This window comes from Mus pahari, chromosome 7 (genome assembly GCF_900095145.1).
Source record: "Mus pahari chromosome 7, PAHARI_EIJ_v1.1, whole genome shotgun sequence".
Taxonomy (NCBI): domain Eukaryota; kingdom Metazoa; phylum Chordata; class Mammalia; order Rodentia; family Muridae; genus Mus; species Mus pahari.
In genome coordinates this window covers 107442656-107460557 of record NC_034596.1, presented here as the reverse complement: position 1 = coordinate 107460557, position 17902 = coordinate 107442656, and the positions used below count along the sequence as shown (strand labels likewise).

General features: G+C 45.6%; 2 gene segments (V, D, J or C); both read left to right on the top strand.

The window, feature by feature from the left end:
• LOC110324161 overlaps window positions 1-17902 on the top strand; it is a 137254-nt gene that overhangs the window by 112146 nt on the left and 7206 nt on the right. Inside the window, 1 exon segment of the C gene segment in view lies at window positions 13474-13525. Within this exon segment, the coding sequence occupies window positions 13474-13525 (52 nt within the window).
• Window positions 15643-17902, top strand: part of LOC110324105 — a 127207-nt gene continuing 124947 nt past the window's right edge. The window contains exon 1 of the C gene segment in view: window positions 15643-16316.

Below are 17902 nucleotides of genomic sequence, written 5' to 3'. Positions count from 1 at the left end.
GGGAAGCACAGCCAGGCAAAGCCTGCCACACTGTGGAGGAATGGCATAGGACTCTCAGGTCATCCAAGGACTAGGGTTAAAGTGGGCATGTGTGGGAAATACATACACTTTATATACCTACCTTGTATTCATAGCGTACATGCAGCATCTGCTCCTGGCACCTACCTCATGTGGGTACTGCTGTGCTGTACATTGAGTCTGATGGCATGAGTATGCCAGGTAAGTTCCTTACCACTCAGATGCATTTCCAGTCCACACTCATCACCTTGGAGTAGGAATCTTAAAAGTTAATGTAGATATAAGGAAAGAGAGTCAGGAGGATGGGCTGAATGGCAGGCCTGCCTAAATTCTCCAGAGGGTAGAGCTCAGAAGCAGCAAGCAGGACTTGGCTGACAGGAGAGCAAAACAGAGCTCAGACGGAACTACCTGGCAATGCAAGTGGGTACACTGAAAGCACTGTGTGTCAGCACTGAATCCCAAATATGCCGCAGAATCCACTGCATGAAATGACACAGAGCTGCAAGGCTAGAAAAGGCCAAAAGAAGAAACAGAACACACACACACACACACACACACACACACACACACCATCCCAAGGAAGTATGAACAAATTGTGAACTAGAGAAGAATTGTAAGGGTTGAGTACCACACAGAAGATGCTCTTAATGGCTTCAATGCTGAAGTAAGGGAGAACCAAGTTAAAAGAAACATGTTCAACAGGATTCCCTCTCACCGACCCTCACAACAAACAAAATTCATTCTCTCTGTTAAGGAGATGAGAAGAGAGTATCTGAGCCCTGTGGTGACAGTGCCAGGCCCCCACTGCAGGCTGGATGAAATGCCAGGNCGATCACCAGGAACAGACAAAGACTAGGGTGAAGAGGGTTAGGAAACAACTGTCATGAAATCACACAAGTGTGCCTAAAGGAAAAGCAAGATCTTATAAAGAGCAGAGAATGGCAGACAGAGCAGCAGAAGCACAGGAAGATGGCCAGTCCTACAGGAAACATCTTCATAATCAGTGAGGCTTTCAAACAGGAAAGAGCAGCCGCACTTCAAAGCACAAAGCCTGGATTCTGCTGACAGAGCCTGCAGCTTCTTCCCTTACCCTTCTCACTCCCCATGTAAGGTCTCAAGGCATCACCACAGCACTTCCCACTAGAGGAGGAAGGAAGGCAGTATATCAGTCAGGAAGTCACCCAGAAACAAACCTTTCCTGTAGGTCTTATGAGCCTTGCCTCAGCAGCCTCTATCCAGGCACAGAGAGAACAAGGGATGCTTGGAAGTCAACCTTGTGGCAGCCACAAATCCATTCACTTGTATAGGAACTCCCTAGAGAGATAGGAGCCCAGGAGCATAAAGGCTGGATGTACACTAAGGATGCCCACTGACACTCTGCACTGCTACCTCTGGCCAAGTCAGACCATGATGTTCCTGCAGAACCAGAGACCTTACTTGACAGGGCTTTTTGTGAAGGTTTCTACTACTGTGTATACTATGGTAGCTACCACAGTGGTATATCCAGCAACAAAAACCCAGTGTGCCCAGCTGACTTTTCAGCTTAAAACAGTGAGTCAAGAAGAGCTTGAACCTAAGGGGCTCTATCTGAATCTCNACAACTGAGAATCATTACTTAATACTATCCAACACACAGAGCTTTCTGACTGCCCATAGAGAGGTGAAAGCACACTAGAGACAGATCCCAATAGTCTCTCACCCAGAATCCTGGGACCCCATTAGAAAAGCACTCAGCTCTCCACATGGACCAATGCCTCCTTTCAATAGGAAGGGCCCAGAGATTGTTTTCTCAGAGAATCCTGGGAAACACTCCAAGCTGGGCTCAAACAGTCTTCTATAGTCACTTTAAAACCTATGATTTGACCATCTTTANCTGGCACCCACAAGACAGCAGGACCTCAGACACAGCCTAAACATGTTCTTTCGGTCACTTCTTGGAACACAAGGAACCTATAGTTGGTTCTACCAAGATCAGTGGAAGACTACACAGAGCATGTTCCTGGAGCTGAGCCTGATTTCAGCTACCTAAGAACTCCCTGCATCCTTGCGGAGGATCCACAGGACAGAAGCATCTCCTAGGCTACTGCTGACCTGAGACAGGATTTTGTTTGGCCGGTGTTTGTTTGCATCCTTGGGCCCCATTCATTAGACATTGATGGATCTCTTAAGAGACAGAATGCCAGTGGTAACCACCTTGCAGCCCCAAATCAAAAGACCTTGTCTTACCATACTCTGGAAGATCAGAGAGAGTCCAAGGCAGAGTCCCCCCTCTGACTCCTGTTGGGGACAAGTTTGGCCATTTGACCTCTCTATATAATCTCTGTCCTCAGCAGCCACTTCCAGAACCAGAGTCCTCAATCCTTACTCTCCTCTGCTTTCTTTTTTATTTTCTAGCACAGAAACTCTGGTAAGGTAACTGTGGGCATGACACAACTGTGTCATGTAGTGTTGGCTGTGTCACTAGGAAGCTATGGTGTGTTTCTCACTAGGGAACAGATATGAGAAGGTCCTGTATCTTTGATGAACTGAGCCTTAGGCTCCATCCCATCATTGCTGCAAATCTGGGCCAGGCGTGGTCATGTGACATTAGTCTGCCTCATGTTCTGTCTCTGCTAGAGCCATGGGACAGATACTGACATAGATCAGGTAGAGGAACAGCAGAGTGGCTCTTCTCCATCTGCCATCACAGCATGGCAGGAAGGCCACAGGAGGAGGATTCTGTATGGGCCTCTCTCACTGTGGAATACCTACCACAGTGGTACAGAGCAGTCTCAAATCCATGGAATAACCAGACCCTCACCTACAGTGGCTAGTCAGTGAGGGTATATGGGACCCTAAATTTGGCTTGCAGTCACAGCTTTGAGCCTAGAGAGTCCCAGTGGAGTTAGGATTGAGAGTCCCAAATTTTGGTCTAGCCATACTGACACAATCTGTATTTCAGTAGCCATGGTGGCTTCAGATACTTGGCCTCTGCAGTGCCCCCACCCAACATGCCATCTGCACTAGAAGCAGAAAGTTTCAGATCTCATCAAAGAGAAACTCAGGGTTGAAAGACCTCATGCACACTACAAGATCCAATAGCCCCCTGGGGACAATGGAGAGATCAGTTCCTCACTCTTAACTCTAAGAGGACTGGAACAACCCAAGTAGGGCATGAGCCTTGATTATACACACTTTCACATCCACTCAAACACACACAAACACACACACATGCAAGAACATGCATGCAAACACACACATACATGAACATGCATTCATATACTCATACACATATACATGCACATGTGGGTATACAAACACACACACACAAACATATGCATATGCAGGCACATGTGTGTACACATATTCATGGACACACACATACATGTACACATGCTCTTGTACACACACATAACATGTACACATACACACATACACAAAGTCAACCAGAAAGAGCCTACCAGCCTTGCCCACTCAAACCAGCCCATCCAGAGTGGAGGGATGAAGACTAACAGTAACAATATTTCCCCCAGGGGGCCCTGTCATAAAGACTCCTGGAAGTAGACACACAGTGGAGGGGAATGTGTGCCAGCCTGAGGCACTGTGCTTACCTATATTAGTGAACGGGGCCACTGTGTCATACATACTTAATATATAAAACTTAGCTGGGCATGGTGACACATGCATTTAATCCCAGGTTTCAAAATACAAAAGCAGGTAGATATCTAAGTTGGAGGCCAGCACAGCCAGGGCTACATCAAGAAAACCAATATTCAAAAAAAGAAAGGAAGAAGGAAGGAAGGAAGGAAGGAAGGAAGGAAGGAAGGAAGGGAGGGAGGGAGGGAGGGAGGGAGGGAGGGAAGAAAAAAGAAAGAAAAGAAAACAGAAAGGAAAAAGAAAAAGAAAAACAAAGGCATAGACAAAGCTTGCCCGGGTACCACTCAGTGCTCCCACAGCTCTGCCCACAGGGGAAACTACCCATGCCTGCCCTCTACTCAGCAGGAAGGCTCTGAAGCTCTGACAGGATTTTGAACAAGTTACTGTCACAGTGAGACAGCTCTGGCTACCACTGTAAGAAAGGCTGCAACCAAAACTGGCCTCCAAAACTTATACCTAGACCCATGCCCCACCCTGGCTTTCTGTGTGTGTGTGTGTGTGTGTGTGTGTGTGTGTGTGTGTGTGTGTGTGTGTGTGTATCCAACCAACCAGCCTAGTGCTTCTGAGTATTCACATTCATTTATAACTTGGAGTAGGCCATCCTTAACCTTTCATCTTGGCTCAGGACTCTCTAACAAGGCTAGCCCTTGAGAGGAGAAGCTACAGGCAGACAGGATCATTCAGCTCTTACTACCATGACTATAGGCAGGTAACTCCAGGTAGGAGCCTGTGACATCTAGTAATTTCTGCAAAAGCAATAGAAACTACACGCCCCTGGAGCACCATGACACCAAGGCCCCAAACTGACATCTGCTCCATATTTCTAGCAACGAATGACCTTCCTGTTCAGTCCTCCAAGAACGGCTGGAAAGGGGGTTTGCATGAATAGGCACGAGAAGCAGCACTGTGGTGTCAATGTCAACCACAAATCCCCTCAGAAAGACTACACAAGCAGCAGTTCAGACAGCACTGGTCCCAGACAGACAAAAAGAGAGGCAGACAGTGACAAACAGAGACAGAGAATGACAGAGAGAGGGGGAGGGAGGGAGAGAGGGAGGAATAGAGGGAGAGCAGGAAAGTCAAAACTAGCCAAAGTTAATGTTAACAGTGGGACATGGGCATGGAGCCCATCCCCCAAAGTGTTAACAGCCTGTTTTGGATGCCATTAAGATGGCTACTGTGGCCCATTCTTCTCTCTTCTCTATTCTGCTTTGCTAAGTCAGGCAGTGTTCAAACAGTGCCATCATAATCTTGTAACTGCTCTACTAGGCCACCGGTACATGGTCTGCCCAGAGTCTTCTCTTTGGCAGTTCTCCCCTCCTGTGATGCCACACACATCCTTACATCCTTCCTTCCTTGCTTCCTTGCTTCCTTGCTTCCTTCCTTCCTTCCTTCCTTCCCTCCCTCCTTCCCTCCCTCCCTCCAGGCAAGGCCCAGATCTCCCTATGCTGTACCCACCCCTACTTCTGCCTAGGTCCCCTTCAGACCTTCCCTAACACTACTCACCATGACCAACAAATGAGAGGTTTCCAGATGTTCCAGAAGTGTCCTTGATTCCCAAGAGAAAATGATACAGAACAGTCAACTATAAGCATGTTTTGTTAAAATTATCAAAAGTCTCAGAGTGTGGTGCACCATGGAGCTTTATGTCAACTTGATACAAGCTGGAATTATTTGAGGAGCAGGAACCACAGATGAGAAAATGTGTCTAGAGAAGATTGCTCCATAGACAAGTCTCTGGAGTTATCGTCTTGGTTAGTGATGGATGTGGGAGGTAGGAACACATCATTGTGAGTGGTACCATGCATGGGTAGGAAGTCCTCGATGCCATTTAAAAAAAATCAGATGGAGGAAGTCCTGAAGAAGAACCCTTGTTTTTCTGTGCCTTCTGCTCAACCATGGCCTCCAATTTCCTGCCCTGACTTCCCTCAGTGCTAGAGTGTGACCTAAGAGTTGTAAAATGAAATAATCCATTTTTCTCCATGTTGCTTTTGGTCATGGTGTTTATCACAACAATAGAAACATAAATTAGTCAGCTAGTGTGTAAACACTTATGTAACCTTACTGGAAAGACTTGATCTAACAATCAGGAACCTAGTATTCAGATATATTTTTCAAAGGTACAGTCTTGGCGGGTTTTGCTTGAACCCAACCTCATTGAATAAGATTTACATGAATAAACAATTCTATTTATAAATTTACATGCGTCTTCTACATGTAAAATAATATTTAGTGTTGTATATGATATAGAATATTGACAAATAAAATTACCTACATGAATGAGAATATGCTTTATTGGACCTGGATAAAAATACAAAAGTAAGCAAGGAAGTCAAAACCTCATGAAGTAAATGTTAGCACAATGAGGTAGAGATCAGGAATCCCCACAGTGGTAACAGTGGGTACGTGGGAATGAGCTCACTGAGCCCCCTGTCCCCAGTGGGTACATGGGAGTGAACTCACTGAGCCCCCTGTCCCCAGTGGGTACATGGGAGTGAACACCCCCTGTCCCCAGTGGGTACATGGGAGTGAACTCACTAAGCCCCCTGTTCCCAGAATTATTTAGCAGGATCAGAAGGTTGAGACTTTCAGCCTACCACCTCCAGTAAAGAAAGGCTCTAGAAGCTGAATTGGTCACTAATGGCCAACAGATTCTATCCTGCTTATATACAGGGCTGCCATAAAAGCCAAAAATATGGTGTTAGGAGAACTCCCACACAGCTGGACACAGGAGACTATGGGGAGGTATCTCAGAGGCGCAGAAGCCCTTCACAGGCTGTCAGTGTCCATTCCTCACCCCATGTGCCTCTTCATCTGTCTGCTTCCTCCTATCCTTTGTAATCCAGCAATCATGGTGGGTGTCCAACTGCTCCAGTAAATTCATCTGAAGAGTATGTGGCAAGACCCTTAACCCAAAGCTGGTGAGTCATCACATGATGGGATATTCATGTAGGATCCAAGTTATCTTGTGTGATTCTGTGGATTCAGGTGGGTGAATGCTGACCGTGGACAGGCCCAAGGCCTTCACAGAGAACTACTTCTTCATCTGTGAAGAACAGGTTTCCAGAGCTTTGTGCTATGAAACCAAGACACACAGCTTAGGACTGAAAGGCTGATTGTAAGCAGGGATGTCCATTAACCCAGCACCAGGCATTCAAAAACACATATCTTTTGCAATTAAAGGTCAGGACTAAGGGTGGAATACTAATGCTGGAACGTTCAAGGAATATCAGCACATAGGGTTGGTGGTATTGGGTAAGCAAGCAGTGTCATGTTCCATAGGACCTTCAGCTGTCAAACTGTGTCCATTACGGTTCTCTCTGTTGCTTGTTACTCTTTTTTTATGGTTCCAGTTTACCTGCACTACTTATTGAAAGTAATGGGGGGGGGGGAGCGGGAGATCCATGAAGAGAAGTTTTATTGGACCTAATGTTGCAACACTAGAAGAGATAACTCAGGTGTGTCTTCTGGCCAAGTAGGTGAGCAGGAGTAGCCTATTTACACAGCCCAAGAAGGAATGTTTGGGCAATCACTGCATTCCTTTTGGATCAATCGCAATCATTAAGGTTCGTTTGGTCAGTTGTAGTTTGCTGCCAGTCATGGTAGGCTTTTCAACACAGAGTGCTCTCTCTGGGCTGAGGTTCAAGAGGTTCATGGAAAAGGCTTGGTACAAAGTCTGATGTTTAGTATTGTCAAGTTGACAAAATCTAGAATCTCTGGAAGATGGATTTGCAGGTGCCTTTTATGATTGTCAGGATTACTCTAACTAATATTAAAGTAAGACACATCTTACCTCTGGGTGGGACCATTCCCTGGGCAGAGGAGTCTAAATTATATGAAGTAGAGAAAGCAAGCTAAGCACCACTACTCATTCATTTCTGCTGTATCGTGTGTGGCCCGGGGTCCTGGAACCCTGCCATGGTAGGTGGCAGGGGAGTGAGGAATAAAGAAAAGACAAACACGCATACACTGAAACTGAGATAAAGTGGAGCTCTTCAACCACAACCGCCATAGTGTGACACTTCTGTGTGTTCATGAAGTATGATAAGAAGGGCTTAGCTAGTCTCAATAGAAGGTCTCTATAGGTAAGCAGTCTTTAGTTGTACACATTTGGGGTAAGAAAAAGGCAGTTACTAGTCTTTGCACACATTGATCAATCATTCATAAAAACTCATACTCAGATTCTCAAAGAGAATTCTGCCACCTGGATTCAGTCTGGCCCATACGTGTAATGGTTTTGCCAGTCTCCCAAGAGGCCAAGACTTTGGAGTTCTCAATATGGTAATGCCTATGTCAACAATACACATTCACTCAGGACTTCACACTCTGTCCTCCTCCAGTCCCTATACATTTGTCTTCTGACTGCAGACATGATGTGACCAGCTACTTCAAGCTCCTGCAGCCTTGATTCCACACCATTAGAGATAATACTTTGAAATGCCAGCAGAAATACACCTATCCTTTCTTTTTCTTTTTTTTTTAAAGTCTATCCTTTCTTAGGTTGCTTTTGTTAAAGCATTTTGTCAGAGCAACAAAAAAGTAATGGAGACAAACATGGTACCAAGAATTGGGGGTCATTGCAGAGATGAACCTNACTTTGCCATTCCTAGGGCACTGAAAATGCTTCTGTGGGAGGAATTTGAAGCTTTCAGTTTGAAAAGACTTAGAATTCTGTAAGCAGAANATAATCATTCATTCTGCTGGAAGCTTTGGAAGACAAAAATAATAAAAGAAATGAGGACAATGCCCCCCCCCCAACTCATGAAGTTACATAGATGAGTAAGAAGTCCATCAGGACCTGGGATAGGGGCCATTTGTATGATCTTTTAGCCAAGAGTTGAGCTTCTTTCTGCTATGTCCTGAGAACTTGTGTGACACTAAATTTAAATCTCATAGATGAATTTATGTAGCAGAAGAAATTTCAAGCCAGGAGAGTATTCAGACTGATGCCAGGAAAACAACTATAACTGTTAAAGAGATAATGTCTTAGTCAGGGTTTCTACTCCTGCACAAACGTCATGACCAAGAAGCAAGTTGGGGAGGAAAGAGTTTATTTGGCTTACATTTCACTAACATGCTGTTGATCACCAAAGGATGCAGGACTGGAACTCAAGCAGGTCAGAAAGCAGGAGCTGATGCAGAAGCCATGGAGGGATGTTCTTTACTGGCTTGCCTTCCCTGGCTTGCTCAGTCCACTCTCTTATAGAACCCAAGACTACCAGCCCAGAGATGGCACCACCCACAAGGGANCCTCCCCCCTTGATCACTAATTGAGAAAATGCCTTACAGCTGGATCTCATGGAGGCATTTTCCCAACTGAAGCTCCTTTCTCTGTGATAACTCCAGCTGTGTCAAGTTGACACAAAGCTATCCAGTACAGATAATGTCACTGAAAAGAAGCCTCCTTAAGAATGGTGTGCTGTAGAACTTGCTGAAAGAACACTGATATAGCTCTCTCTTGTGAGGCTATGCCAGTGCCTGGCAAATATAGAAGTGGATCCCTACAGTCATCTATAAGATAGAACACAAAGACCCCCAATGGAGGAGCTAGAGAAAGTACCCAAGGACTGGTCTACAAAGTGAGTTCCGGGACAGCCAGGGCTATACAGAGAAACCCTGTCTCGGAAAACCAAAAAAGAAGAAGAAGAAGAAGAAGAAGAAGAAGAAGAAGAAGAAGAAGAAGAAGAAGAAGAAGAAGAAGAAGAAGAAGAAGAAGGGTGTGCTGAGCTTCTTATGAAGATGTCAGGTGACAGAAGAAGAACTTATTGTCATCCACATGGTAGTGGTTTTGGAATTATGAAAGATGCAGGACTGAGGAGAGTCACCAAGGCTTCCTCCATGTGTTCAAAGAGCTGCTCAGGGNAGACAATGTGTGCTGCAGTCAGAGTCCATTCAAAGAGATCCTGAAAGGCCACTGTTTGAGTATGTGAAGAGGAAGCCTTCCCACTGCTTGTTCTCTTGTCTTTACCTCTTCCTCCAGAGTTGCTGATGCTGATTCCTTTGCTGACAGCAGGTCCAGNGTTTGCAAGCTTTTGTCATGGACTAAAGACCAGCTGCTATCCAGGAACATCAAGGGCTCCAGATTTAGATTTCTGAGGCATTCTTTCCTTTAAATTGAATGATTATTGTTCTTTTTGCCTCCGTGAGAGACAGCTATTCTGGGACTACTCTGACTCTTAGCTCCCAGTCTCAAGGACAAAGTACCTGGTTCTCAGCATCTCAGGTGTGATTTGGCCATTGTTGCTGTTTATGATGGTTTTATAAGAATAGTTCCCACAGGCTTGTATATTTGAATGCTTAGTTACCAGGGAGTGTCACTATTTAAAAGGATTAGAAGGATTAGGAGGTGTGTCCTTGTTGGAGGAAGTATGTCCCTAGGCTGAGCTTTGAGGTTTCAAAGGCCTGCTCTCTCTCTCTCTCTCTCTCTCTCTCTCTCTCTCTCTCTCTCTCTCTCTCTCTCTGCCTTCAGAGCAGGATAGAACTCTCAGCTACTATTCCAGTGCAATGTGCTCTTTATGCTTCCTACCATGATGAAAATGGACTAAACCTCTGAAACTATAAGCAAGTCCCCATTAAATGCTTTATTTTTATAAAAAACTTTGTCTTGGTATCTCATCATAGCTATAGAATAATGACCCTAAACAGTATCTTGAAGCTCATTTAATAAATTCTGATGTATCTTCAACCTACAACCTATATACAACTAAGCCACCCTTCATGAGAAAAAGGCCCAAGAAACAGCCATAGATTCAATAACCCAGGAATCAAATTTCCATAGGCCCTGGAAATAAAGCTGGTAGAAGAAAACTATCAGCATGTAAAGATGCTTGGAGGAGCCAGGCTAAGAATCATCACTAAACATGGAGTATGAAACAATGAGACCAAGAACATGTTGGCTCAAGGCTGCTCCCAACAAGGGGAAAACATTCCAATACTAAATACAGTGAGGGTACTGCCATGTGATCACCTCAGTTCGAAACAGTCCAACTCCTCTCTGGTAAAAACCTCAGAATCCACAAAAGAAACAAATGATTCTCCTAATATTTCTTCCTTTACTTTCCACTACCCTCCTAGGGCAATGGCCAACCTAAGGAAGCAAAGCCTATCAACTCTAGAGAGCCTTTTGTCCTAAGTTCTTTTTATCTGTCTCCTTGAAACATGCAAGACTCCCAAGAATGGAACTATCACCCAGAATTCTACAGATGAGGTAATTTGAGGCTCCAAACCTGTGAGTGACCTGTCTATTTACTGTTCTGCGAGAGTAACTCAGGTCTACCTAAGCCATGCCACAGTGAGATAACACAGCTGAGAGAAGACACATTACTATTCTTGGAAGAAGAGAGCTTTGCCCTTGGGACATTGTCAAGGGATGACAGAACACATCTGAATGTGAAGCTCATACATCTCTAGTGCTCTAAGGTAGAATCCATCATGTTCTGGGAGCTGTGTCTTCAGGTCTATCCTGATACCGAATATATATATATATATATATATATATATATATATATATATATATGTGTGTGTGTGTGTGTGTGTGTGTGTGTGTGTGTGTGTGTGTGTGTGTATTCGATATTTTCTTCATTTACATTTCAAATACTATCCCTAAGGTCTCCTATATCCTCCCCCCACCCTGTTCCCCTACCCACCCACTCCCACTTCTTGGTCCTGGCATTCCCTTGTACTGGGGCATATAAAGTCTGCAAGACCAAGGGGCATCTCTTCCCAATGATGGCCGACTAGGCCATCTTCTGCTACATATGCAGCTAGAGACACAAGCTCTAGGGTACTATGCCAGTGCCTGGCAAATACAGAAGTGGATGCTCACAGTCATCTATTGGATGGAACACAGGGCCCTCAATGGCGGAGCTAGAGAAAGTACCCAAGGAGCTGAAGGGGTCTGCAACCCTATAGGTGGAAAAAGAATATCTCTTTCTAACAGTGGTTCTATATCTAGCCTCATCCATTAGCCAACCTTGGGAGCTCTCCAATGGGTGGACACCTCATTGATCTTTTCCCTCTCTGGTTTCACTTAGAGCACTGAACTCCTCCCCTGTACCACTTAGGACAGAGCTGAGACCTATCGCTGATAACCAGAGCTCTGCCAGTGACTACGGAGGAGATATATCTACCTTGGACACAGGAAACACAGCACCAGAGATGCTGCTCCATCACAACAGTAGAGTGACGCTTTAATTTTAATTTAATTTGGGTCACTTTCCTGCTGTAGAGGTGGGATCAAAGAGCAGGATGAGTGCCTGATAGGCACCCAAGTACACTATAGAGGTGCTCATGGTGAATAAGGTACCTCCATGGATGCCCAGGGAGGGGCACTGCCCCACCCCCACCATCACAGACCTTTCTCCATAGTTGATAACTCAGATACAAGGGAATGACAGATGGACCTCCATCTGCTCTTATTTTAAAAAGAAGAAAAGCCCCACAGGCTCTAGAACTTTAGCGATTGTGTTGACAAAAATCACTGGTCCCTGACTCAGGGATGACTGGCAGTTTGGGGGTCAGAATATCCATATTCTGTGGCTAGTGGGAGGTGTAAGACTGAGAGGCCCTGTGGTCTCTGACTGGTGCAAGGTTTTGACTAAGCGGAGCACCACAGTGCTAACTGGGACCACAGTGACTCCTGGCTCAACAAAAACCTTCTGTCTGAAGCTCTCCAGGGGCAGCCTGAGCTATGAGGAAGTAGAGAGGCTCGAGAAATCTGAGGAAGGAAAGAGAAGATCTGAGAGGAAAGGTAGCTTTCTGGAGGTCAGGAGACAGCACAGAGGAGAACGAGTTACTGTGGACAGGTCTCAGATAGGAGAAGAACAAGCAAATGCAAGCATCAGAAGGGTGGATGCAGTGTCCTGCCAAGGACTTACCAAGAGGGTCCCCAGACAGAGCAGGCAGGTGGAGTTTACTGAGAGTACAGGGTAGGTGCAGCTCCCTCTCTCCCTTCCTTGCTCCCTCTCCTGTTTCCTTCTTCTCTTCTCTCACAGGTCTCACTATGCTAGCCAAGGCTAGCCTGAAAGATACCATCCTACAGGTGGGCCCATCCAGTTGAGTTAAGGTGGAGATCTCTCCAAACATCTGAGTTTCTGAGGCTTGGACCCCACTGGGGATTCCAAGGGACTTTGGGCTGGGTTTGAATGGCCCTGGATGAAGGGCTACTTCACTGTGTCTATAATTACTCTGATGTCTAGGGCTAGGGGACTCAGGTCACTCAGGTCAGGTGGGTCCTGCATCTGGGGCCTGTGGGGTTCAGCTGAGCTAAGGCAGGCTGTGGAGAGAGTTTTAGTATAGGAACAGAGGCAGAACAGAGACTGTGCTACTGGTACTTCGATGTGTGGGGCACAGGGACCCCGGTCACCGTCTCCTCAGGTAAGATCTCCTCTGTTGGCTCCTACCTTCTCTGACTGGGATCCAGCCAAGCCTCTGGGGTCTCTATAGAATCTGTGTCCAGTCCAGATGGAAGTCAAGTTTTTGTTTGGCCAGCAGCAAGGACCATGTCCTTGTTCAATGCTTTTGCTGTCTGGGGCACAGGAACACAGGTCACTGTCTCCTCGGGTGAGCTGACTTTCTTTCTGCACCTTCCATTCTGAAACGGGAAAAGATATTCTCAGATCTCCCCATTTCAGGCCATCAGTCACATTCTGCATCCTACAGAAGCTTTTCTGTAAGGACAGGGTCTTTGCTCCCAGGAAAAGAGGCAGTCAGAGGCTAGCTGCCTGTGGAACAGTGACAATCATAGAAAATAGGCATTTACATTGTTAGGCTTCATGGGTAGATGGGTTTTTGTACACCCACTAAAGGGGTCTATGATAGTGTGACTACTTCGACTACTGGGGCCAAGGCACCACTGTCACGGTCTCCTCAGGTGAGTCCTTAAAACCTCTCTCTTCTACTCAGCTTAAATAGATTTTACTGCATTTGTTGGGGGGGAAATGTGTGTATCTGGATTTCAGGTCATGAAGGACTAGGGACACCTCGGGAGTCAGGAAGGGTCTTTGGGGGCCCTGGCTGACACAGACAGACATCCTCAGCTCCCAGATTTTATGACCAGAGATTTATAGGGATCCTGGCCAGCATTGCCACTAGGTCCCTCTCTTCTATGCTGTCTTTGTCCCTCAATGGCATCCATCTGAGATAATCCTGGAGCCCTAGCCAAGGATCATTTATTGTCAGGGGTCTAATCATTGTTGTCACAATGTGTCTGGTTTGCTTACTGGGGCCAAGGGACTCTGGTCACTGTCTCTACAGGTGAGTCCTAACTTCTCCCATTCTAAATGCTTGTGGGGGGATTCTGAGCCTTCAGGACCAAGATTCTCTGCAAATGGGAATCAAGATTCAACCCTTGTCCCAATGTTGAGACATGGGTCTGGGGTCAGGGACTCTCTACCTGCTGGTCTGTGGTGATATCAGAACTGAAGTATGATGAAGGATCTGCCAGAACTGAGGCTTGAAGTCTGGGGCAGACTCTTGTCCAGGGTCTATCGGACTCTTGTGAGAATTAGGGGCTGACAGTTGATGGTGACAAGTTCAGGGTCAGTGACTGTCTGGTTTCTCTGAGGTGAGGCTGGAATATAGGTCACCTTAAAGACTAAAGAGGGGTCCAGGGGCCTTTCTGCCCAGGCAGGGAACAGAACGTGGAACAATGACTTGAATGGTTGATTCTTGTGTGACACCAGGAATTGGCATAATGTCTGAGTTGCCCAGGGGTGATTCTAGTCCGACTCTGGGGTTTTTGTCGGGTATAGAGGAAAAATCCACTATTGTGATTACTATGCTATGGGCTACTGGGGTCAAGGAACCTCAGTCACCGTCTCCTCAGGTAAGAATGGCCTGTCCAGGTCTTTATTTTTAACCTTTGCCTATGGAGTTTTCTGAGCATTGCAGACTAATCCTGGGTATTTGTCCCTGAGGGAGCCGGCTGAGAGAAGTTGGGAAATAAACTGTCTAAGGATCTCAGAACCTTTGGAATAGATTATCTCCACACCTTTGAGAAACTAAGAATCTGTGTGATGGTGTTGGTAGAGTCCTTAGATGATGGAGTAGGGACTTTGGAGGCTCATTTGAGGGAGATGCTAAAACAATCCTATGGCTGGAGGGATAGTTGGGGCTGTAGTTGGAGATTTTCAGTTTTTAGAATAACAGTGTTCGCTGCAAAATATACTTCAGGACCACCTCTGTGACAGCATTTGTACAGTATCCGATGCACAGGGACAAAGTGGAGTGGGGCACTTTCTTTAGATTTGTGAGGAATGTTCCACATTAGATTGTTTAAAATTTCATTTGTTGGGAGGAGAACTGTCTCTAGTGAATGAGTCAAGGAAGGAAGGCTTCTAGCCTCAGTCTCAAAAGGGTAGTTGCTACCCAGAGAAGTCTGGTGGAGCCGCAAAGTCCAGTTTTCAAAGGAACACAGAAGTATGTGTATGGAATATTAGAAGATGTTGTTTTAACTCTTAAGTTGGTTCCTAAGAAAAATAGTTAAATACTGTGACTTTAAAATGTGAGAGAGTTTTCAAGTACTCATTTTTTTAAATATCCAAAGTTCTTGTCAATTTGAGGTCATGTTTGTGTAGAACTGATATTACTGAAAGTTTAACCAAGGAATGGGAATGAGCCTCTTTCATACCCTGTTCAGAACTGACTTTTGACAATGATAAATTAAGTTTAAAATATTTTTAAATGAATTGAGCAATGTTGAGTTGGAGTCAAGATGGCCGATCAGAACCAGAACACCTGCAGCAGCTGGCAGGAAGCAGGTCATGTGGCAAGGCTATTTGGGGAAGGGAAAATAAAACCACTAGGTAAACTTGTAGCTGTGGTTTGAAGAAGTGGTTTCGAAACACTGTCCAGCCCCACCAAACCGAAAGTCCAGGCTGAGCAAAACAACACCTGGGTAATTTGCATTTCTAAAATAAGCTGAGGATTCAGCCGAAACTGGAAAGGTCCTCTTTTAACTTATTGAGTTCAACCTTTCAATTTTAGCTTGAGAAGTTCTAGTTTCCCCAAACTTAAGTTTATCGACTTCTAAAATGTATTTAGAATTCGTTTTCAAAATTAGGTTATGTAAGAAATTGAAGGGCTTTAGTGTCTAATTTCTAATATATTTAGAAAACTTCTTAAAATTACTTTATTATTCTTCCCTCTGATTATTGGTCTCCATTCAACTCTTTTCCAATACCCAAAGCATTTACAGTGACTTTGTTCATGGTTTTTTTTAGTTGTTGTTTTGCCTTACTATTAAGACTTTGACATTCTGGTCAAAATGGCTTCATAAATCTTTTTCAAGACCACTTTCTAAGTATTCATTTTAGGAGAAAGACTTTTTTTAATGAATGCAATTATATAGACTTATTTCAGTTGAACATGCTGGTTGGTGGCTGAGAGGAGACTCAGCCAGTCAGTGCAGTGAAGGGCTTCTAAGCCAGTCCATGTGCTCTCTGTGAACTCCCTCTGGCCCTGCTTATTGTTGAATGGGCCAAAGACCTGAGACCAGGCTGCTGGTGGGCAGGCCTGGACTTTGGGGCTCCCACCCAGACCTGGGAAGGTATGGTTGTGGTTTCTGCCACCCATCCACCTGGCTGCTCATGGACCAGCCAGTCTCGGCAGCTTTGAAGGAGCGATTCCACTCTGGACCTCTCCGAATCCAAGCACCACCAACGGTAAGCCAGAGGCAGCCACAGCTGTGGTTGCTGCTCTTAAAGCTTGCAATTGTTTCTGCTTGAGAGGGGCTGAGTCTTCAGTCATTGCTTTAGGGGGAGAAAGAGGCATTTGTGCGTCTTTTGAGTACGGTTGTCTGAGTCACTCACTTAACTTTCCTTGAAAAACTAGTAAAAGAAAAATGTTGCCTGTTAACCATTAATTACAGGGCTTATGGTACTTTGAGGAAATCTTAGAAAAAAGTGTATCCCATTGTCTGGAATTACTTCAGTTAAGTGTATTAGTTGAGGTACTGATGCTGTCTCTACTTCAGTTATACATGTGGTTTTGAATTTTGAATCTATTCTGGTTCTTCTTAAGCAGAAAATATAGAAAAAATGGATACCTCAGTGGTTTTTAATGGTGGATTTAATCTAGAAGGAATTTAAATTGGAAGCTAATTTAGAATCAGTAAGGAGGGACCCAGGATAAGAAGGCAATCCTGGGATTCTGGAAGAAAAGATGTTTTTAGTTTTTATAGAAAACACTACTACATTCTTGATCTACAACTCAATGTAGTCTAATGAATTTGAAGTTGCCAATAAATGTTCTTCCTGGTTGTTAAAGAATGGTATCAAAGGACAGTACTTGGGTCCGAGGTCAGTGTGAGAGGACAGGGGCTGGGGTATGGATACACAGAAGGAAGGCCACAGCTGGACAGAATTGAGAAAGAATAGAGATCTGCAGCCGAGGCTCGCAGATCGGCTGGACTAACTCTCCAGCCACAGTAAAGACCCAGACGGAGAAGGCCAGACTAATAAAGCCGAGCAAAATGAAGCGAACAAGGGTGAGAGCCAGTAAGTGAGGCTCTAAAAAGCATGGCTGAGCTGAGATGGGGGGGCTTCTCTGAGCTCTTCTAGAATGCGCTAAACTGAGGTGATTACTCTGAGGTAAGCAAAGCTGGGCTTGAGCCAAAATGAAGTAGACTGCAATGAACTGGAATGAGCTGGGCCAGCTAAGCTAAACTAGGCTGGCTTAACCGAGTTTAGCTGAATAGAGCTAAACTCTACTGCCTACACTTTACTGTTCTGAGCTGAGATGAGCTGGGGTGAGCTCAGCTATGCTAAGCTGTGTTGGGGTGCGCTGATCTGAAATGAGCTACTCTGGAGTAGCTGAGATGGGGTGAGCTGAGCTGAGCTGGGGTGACCTGAGCTGGACTGAGCTGGGCTGAGCTGAGGTGGGGTGAGCTTAACTGGATGAACTGGGTGAACTGGGCTGAGCTGGGGTGAGCTGAGCTGAGCTGAGCTGAGCTGAGCTGAGGTGAGTTGGGGTGAGCTGAGCTGAGGTGAGTTGGGGTGAGCTGAGCTGAGGTGAGCTGGGGTGAGCTGAGCTGAGTTGGGTGAGCTGGGCTGAGCTGGGTTGAGCTGGGCTGAGCTGGGTTGAGCTGGGCTGAGCTGAGCTTAACTGGGTGAACTGAGCTGAGCTGAGCTGGAGTGAGCTGAGCTGAGCTGAGCTGAGCTGAGCTGAGCTGAGCTGAGCTGAGCTGGGGTGAGCTGAGCTAAGTTGGGATGAGCTGGGGTGAGCTGAGCTGGGGTGAACTGGGCTGAGC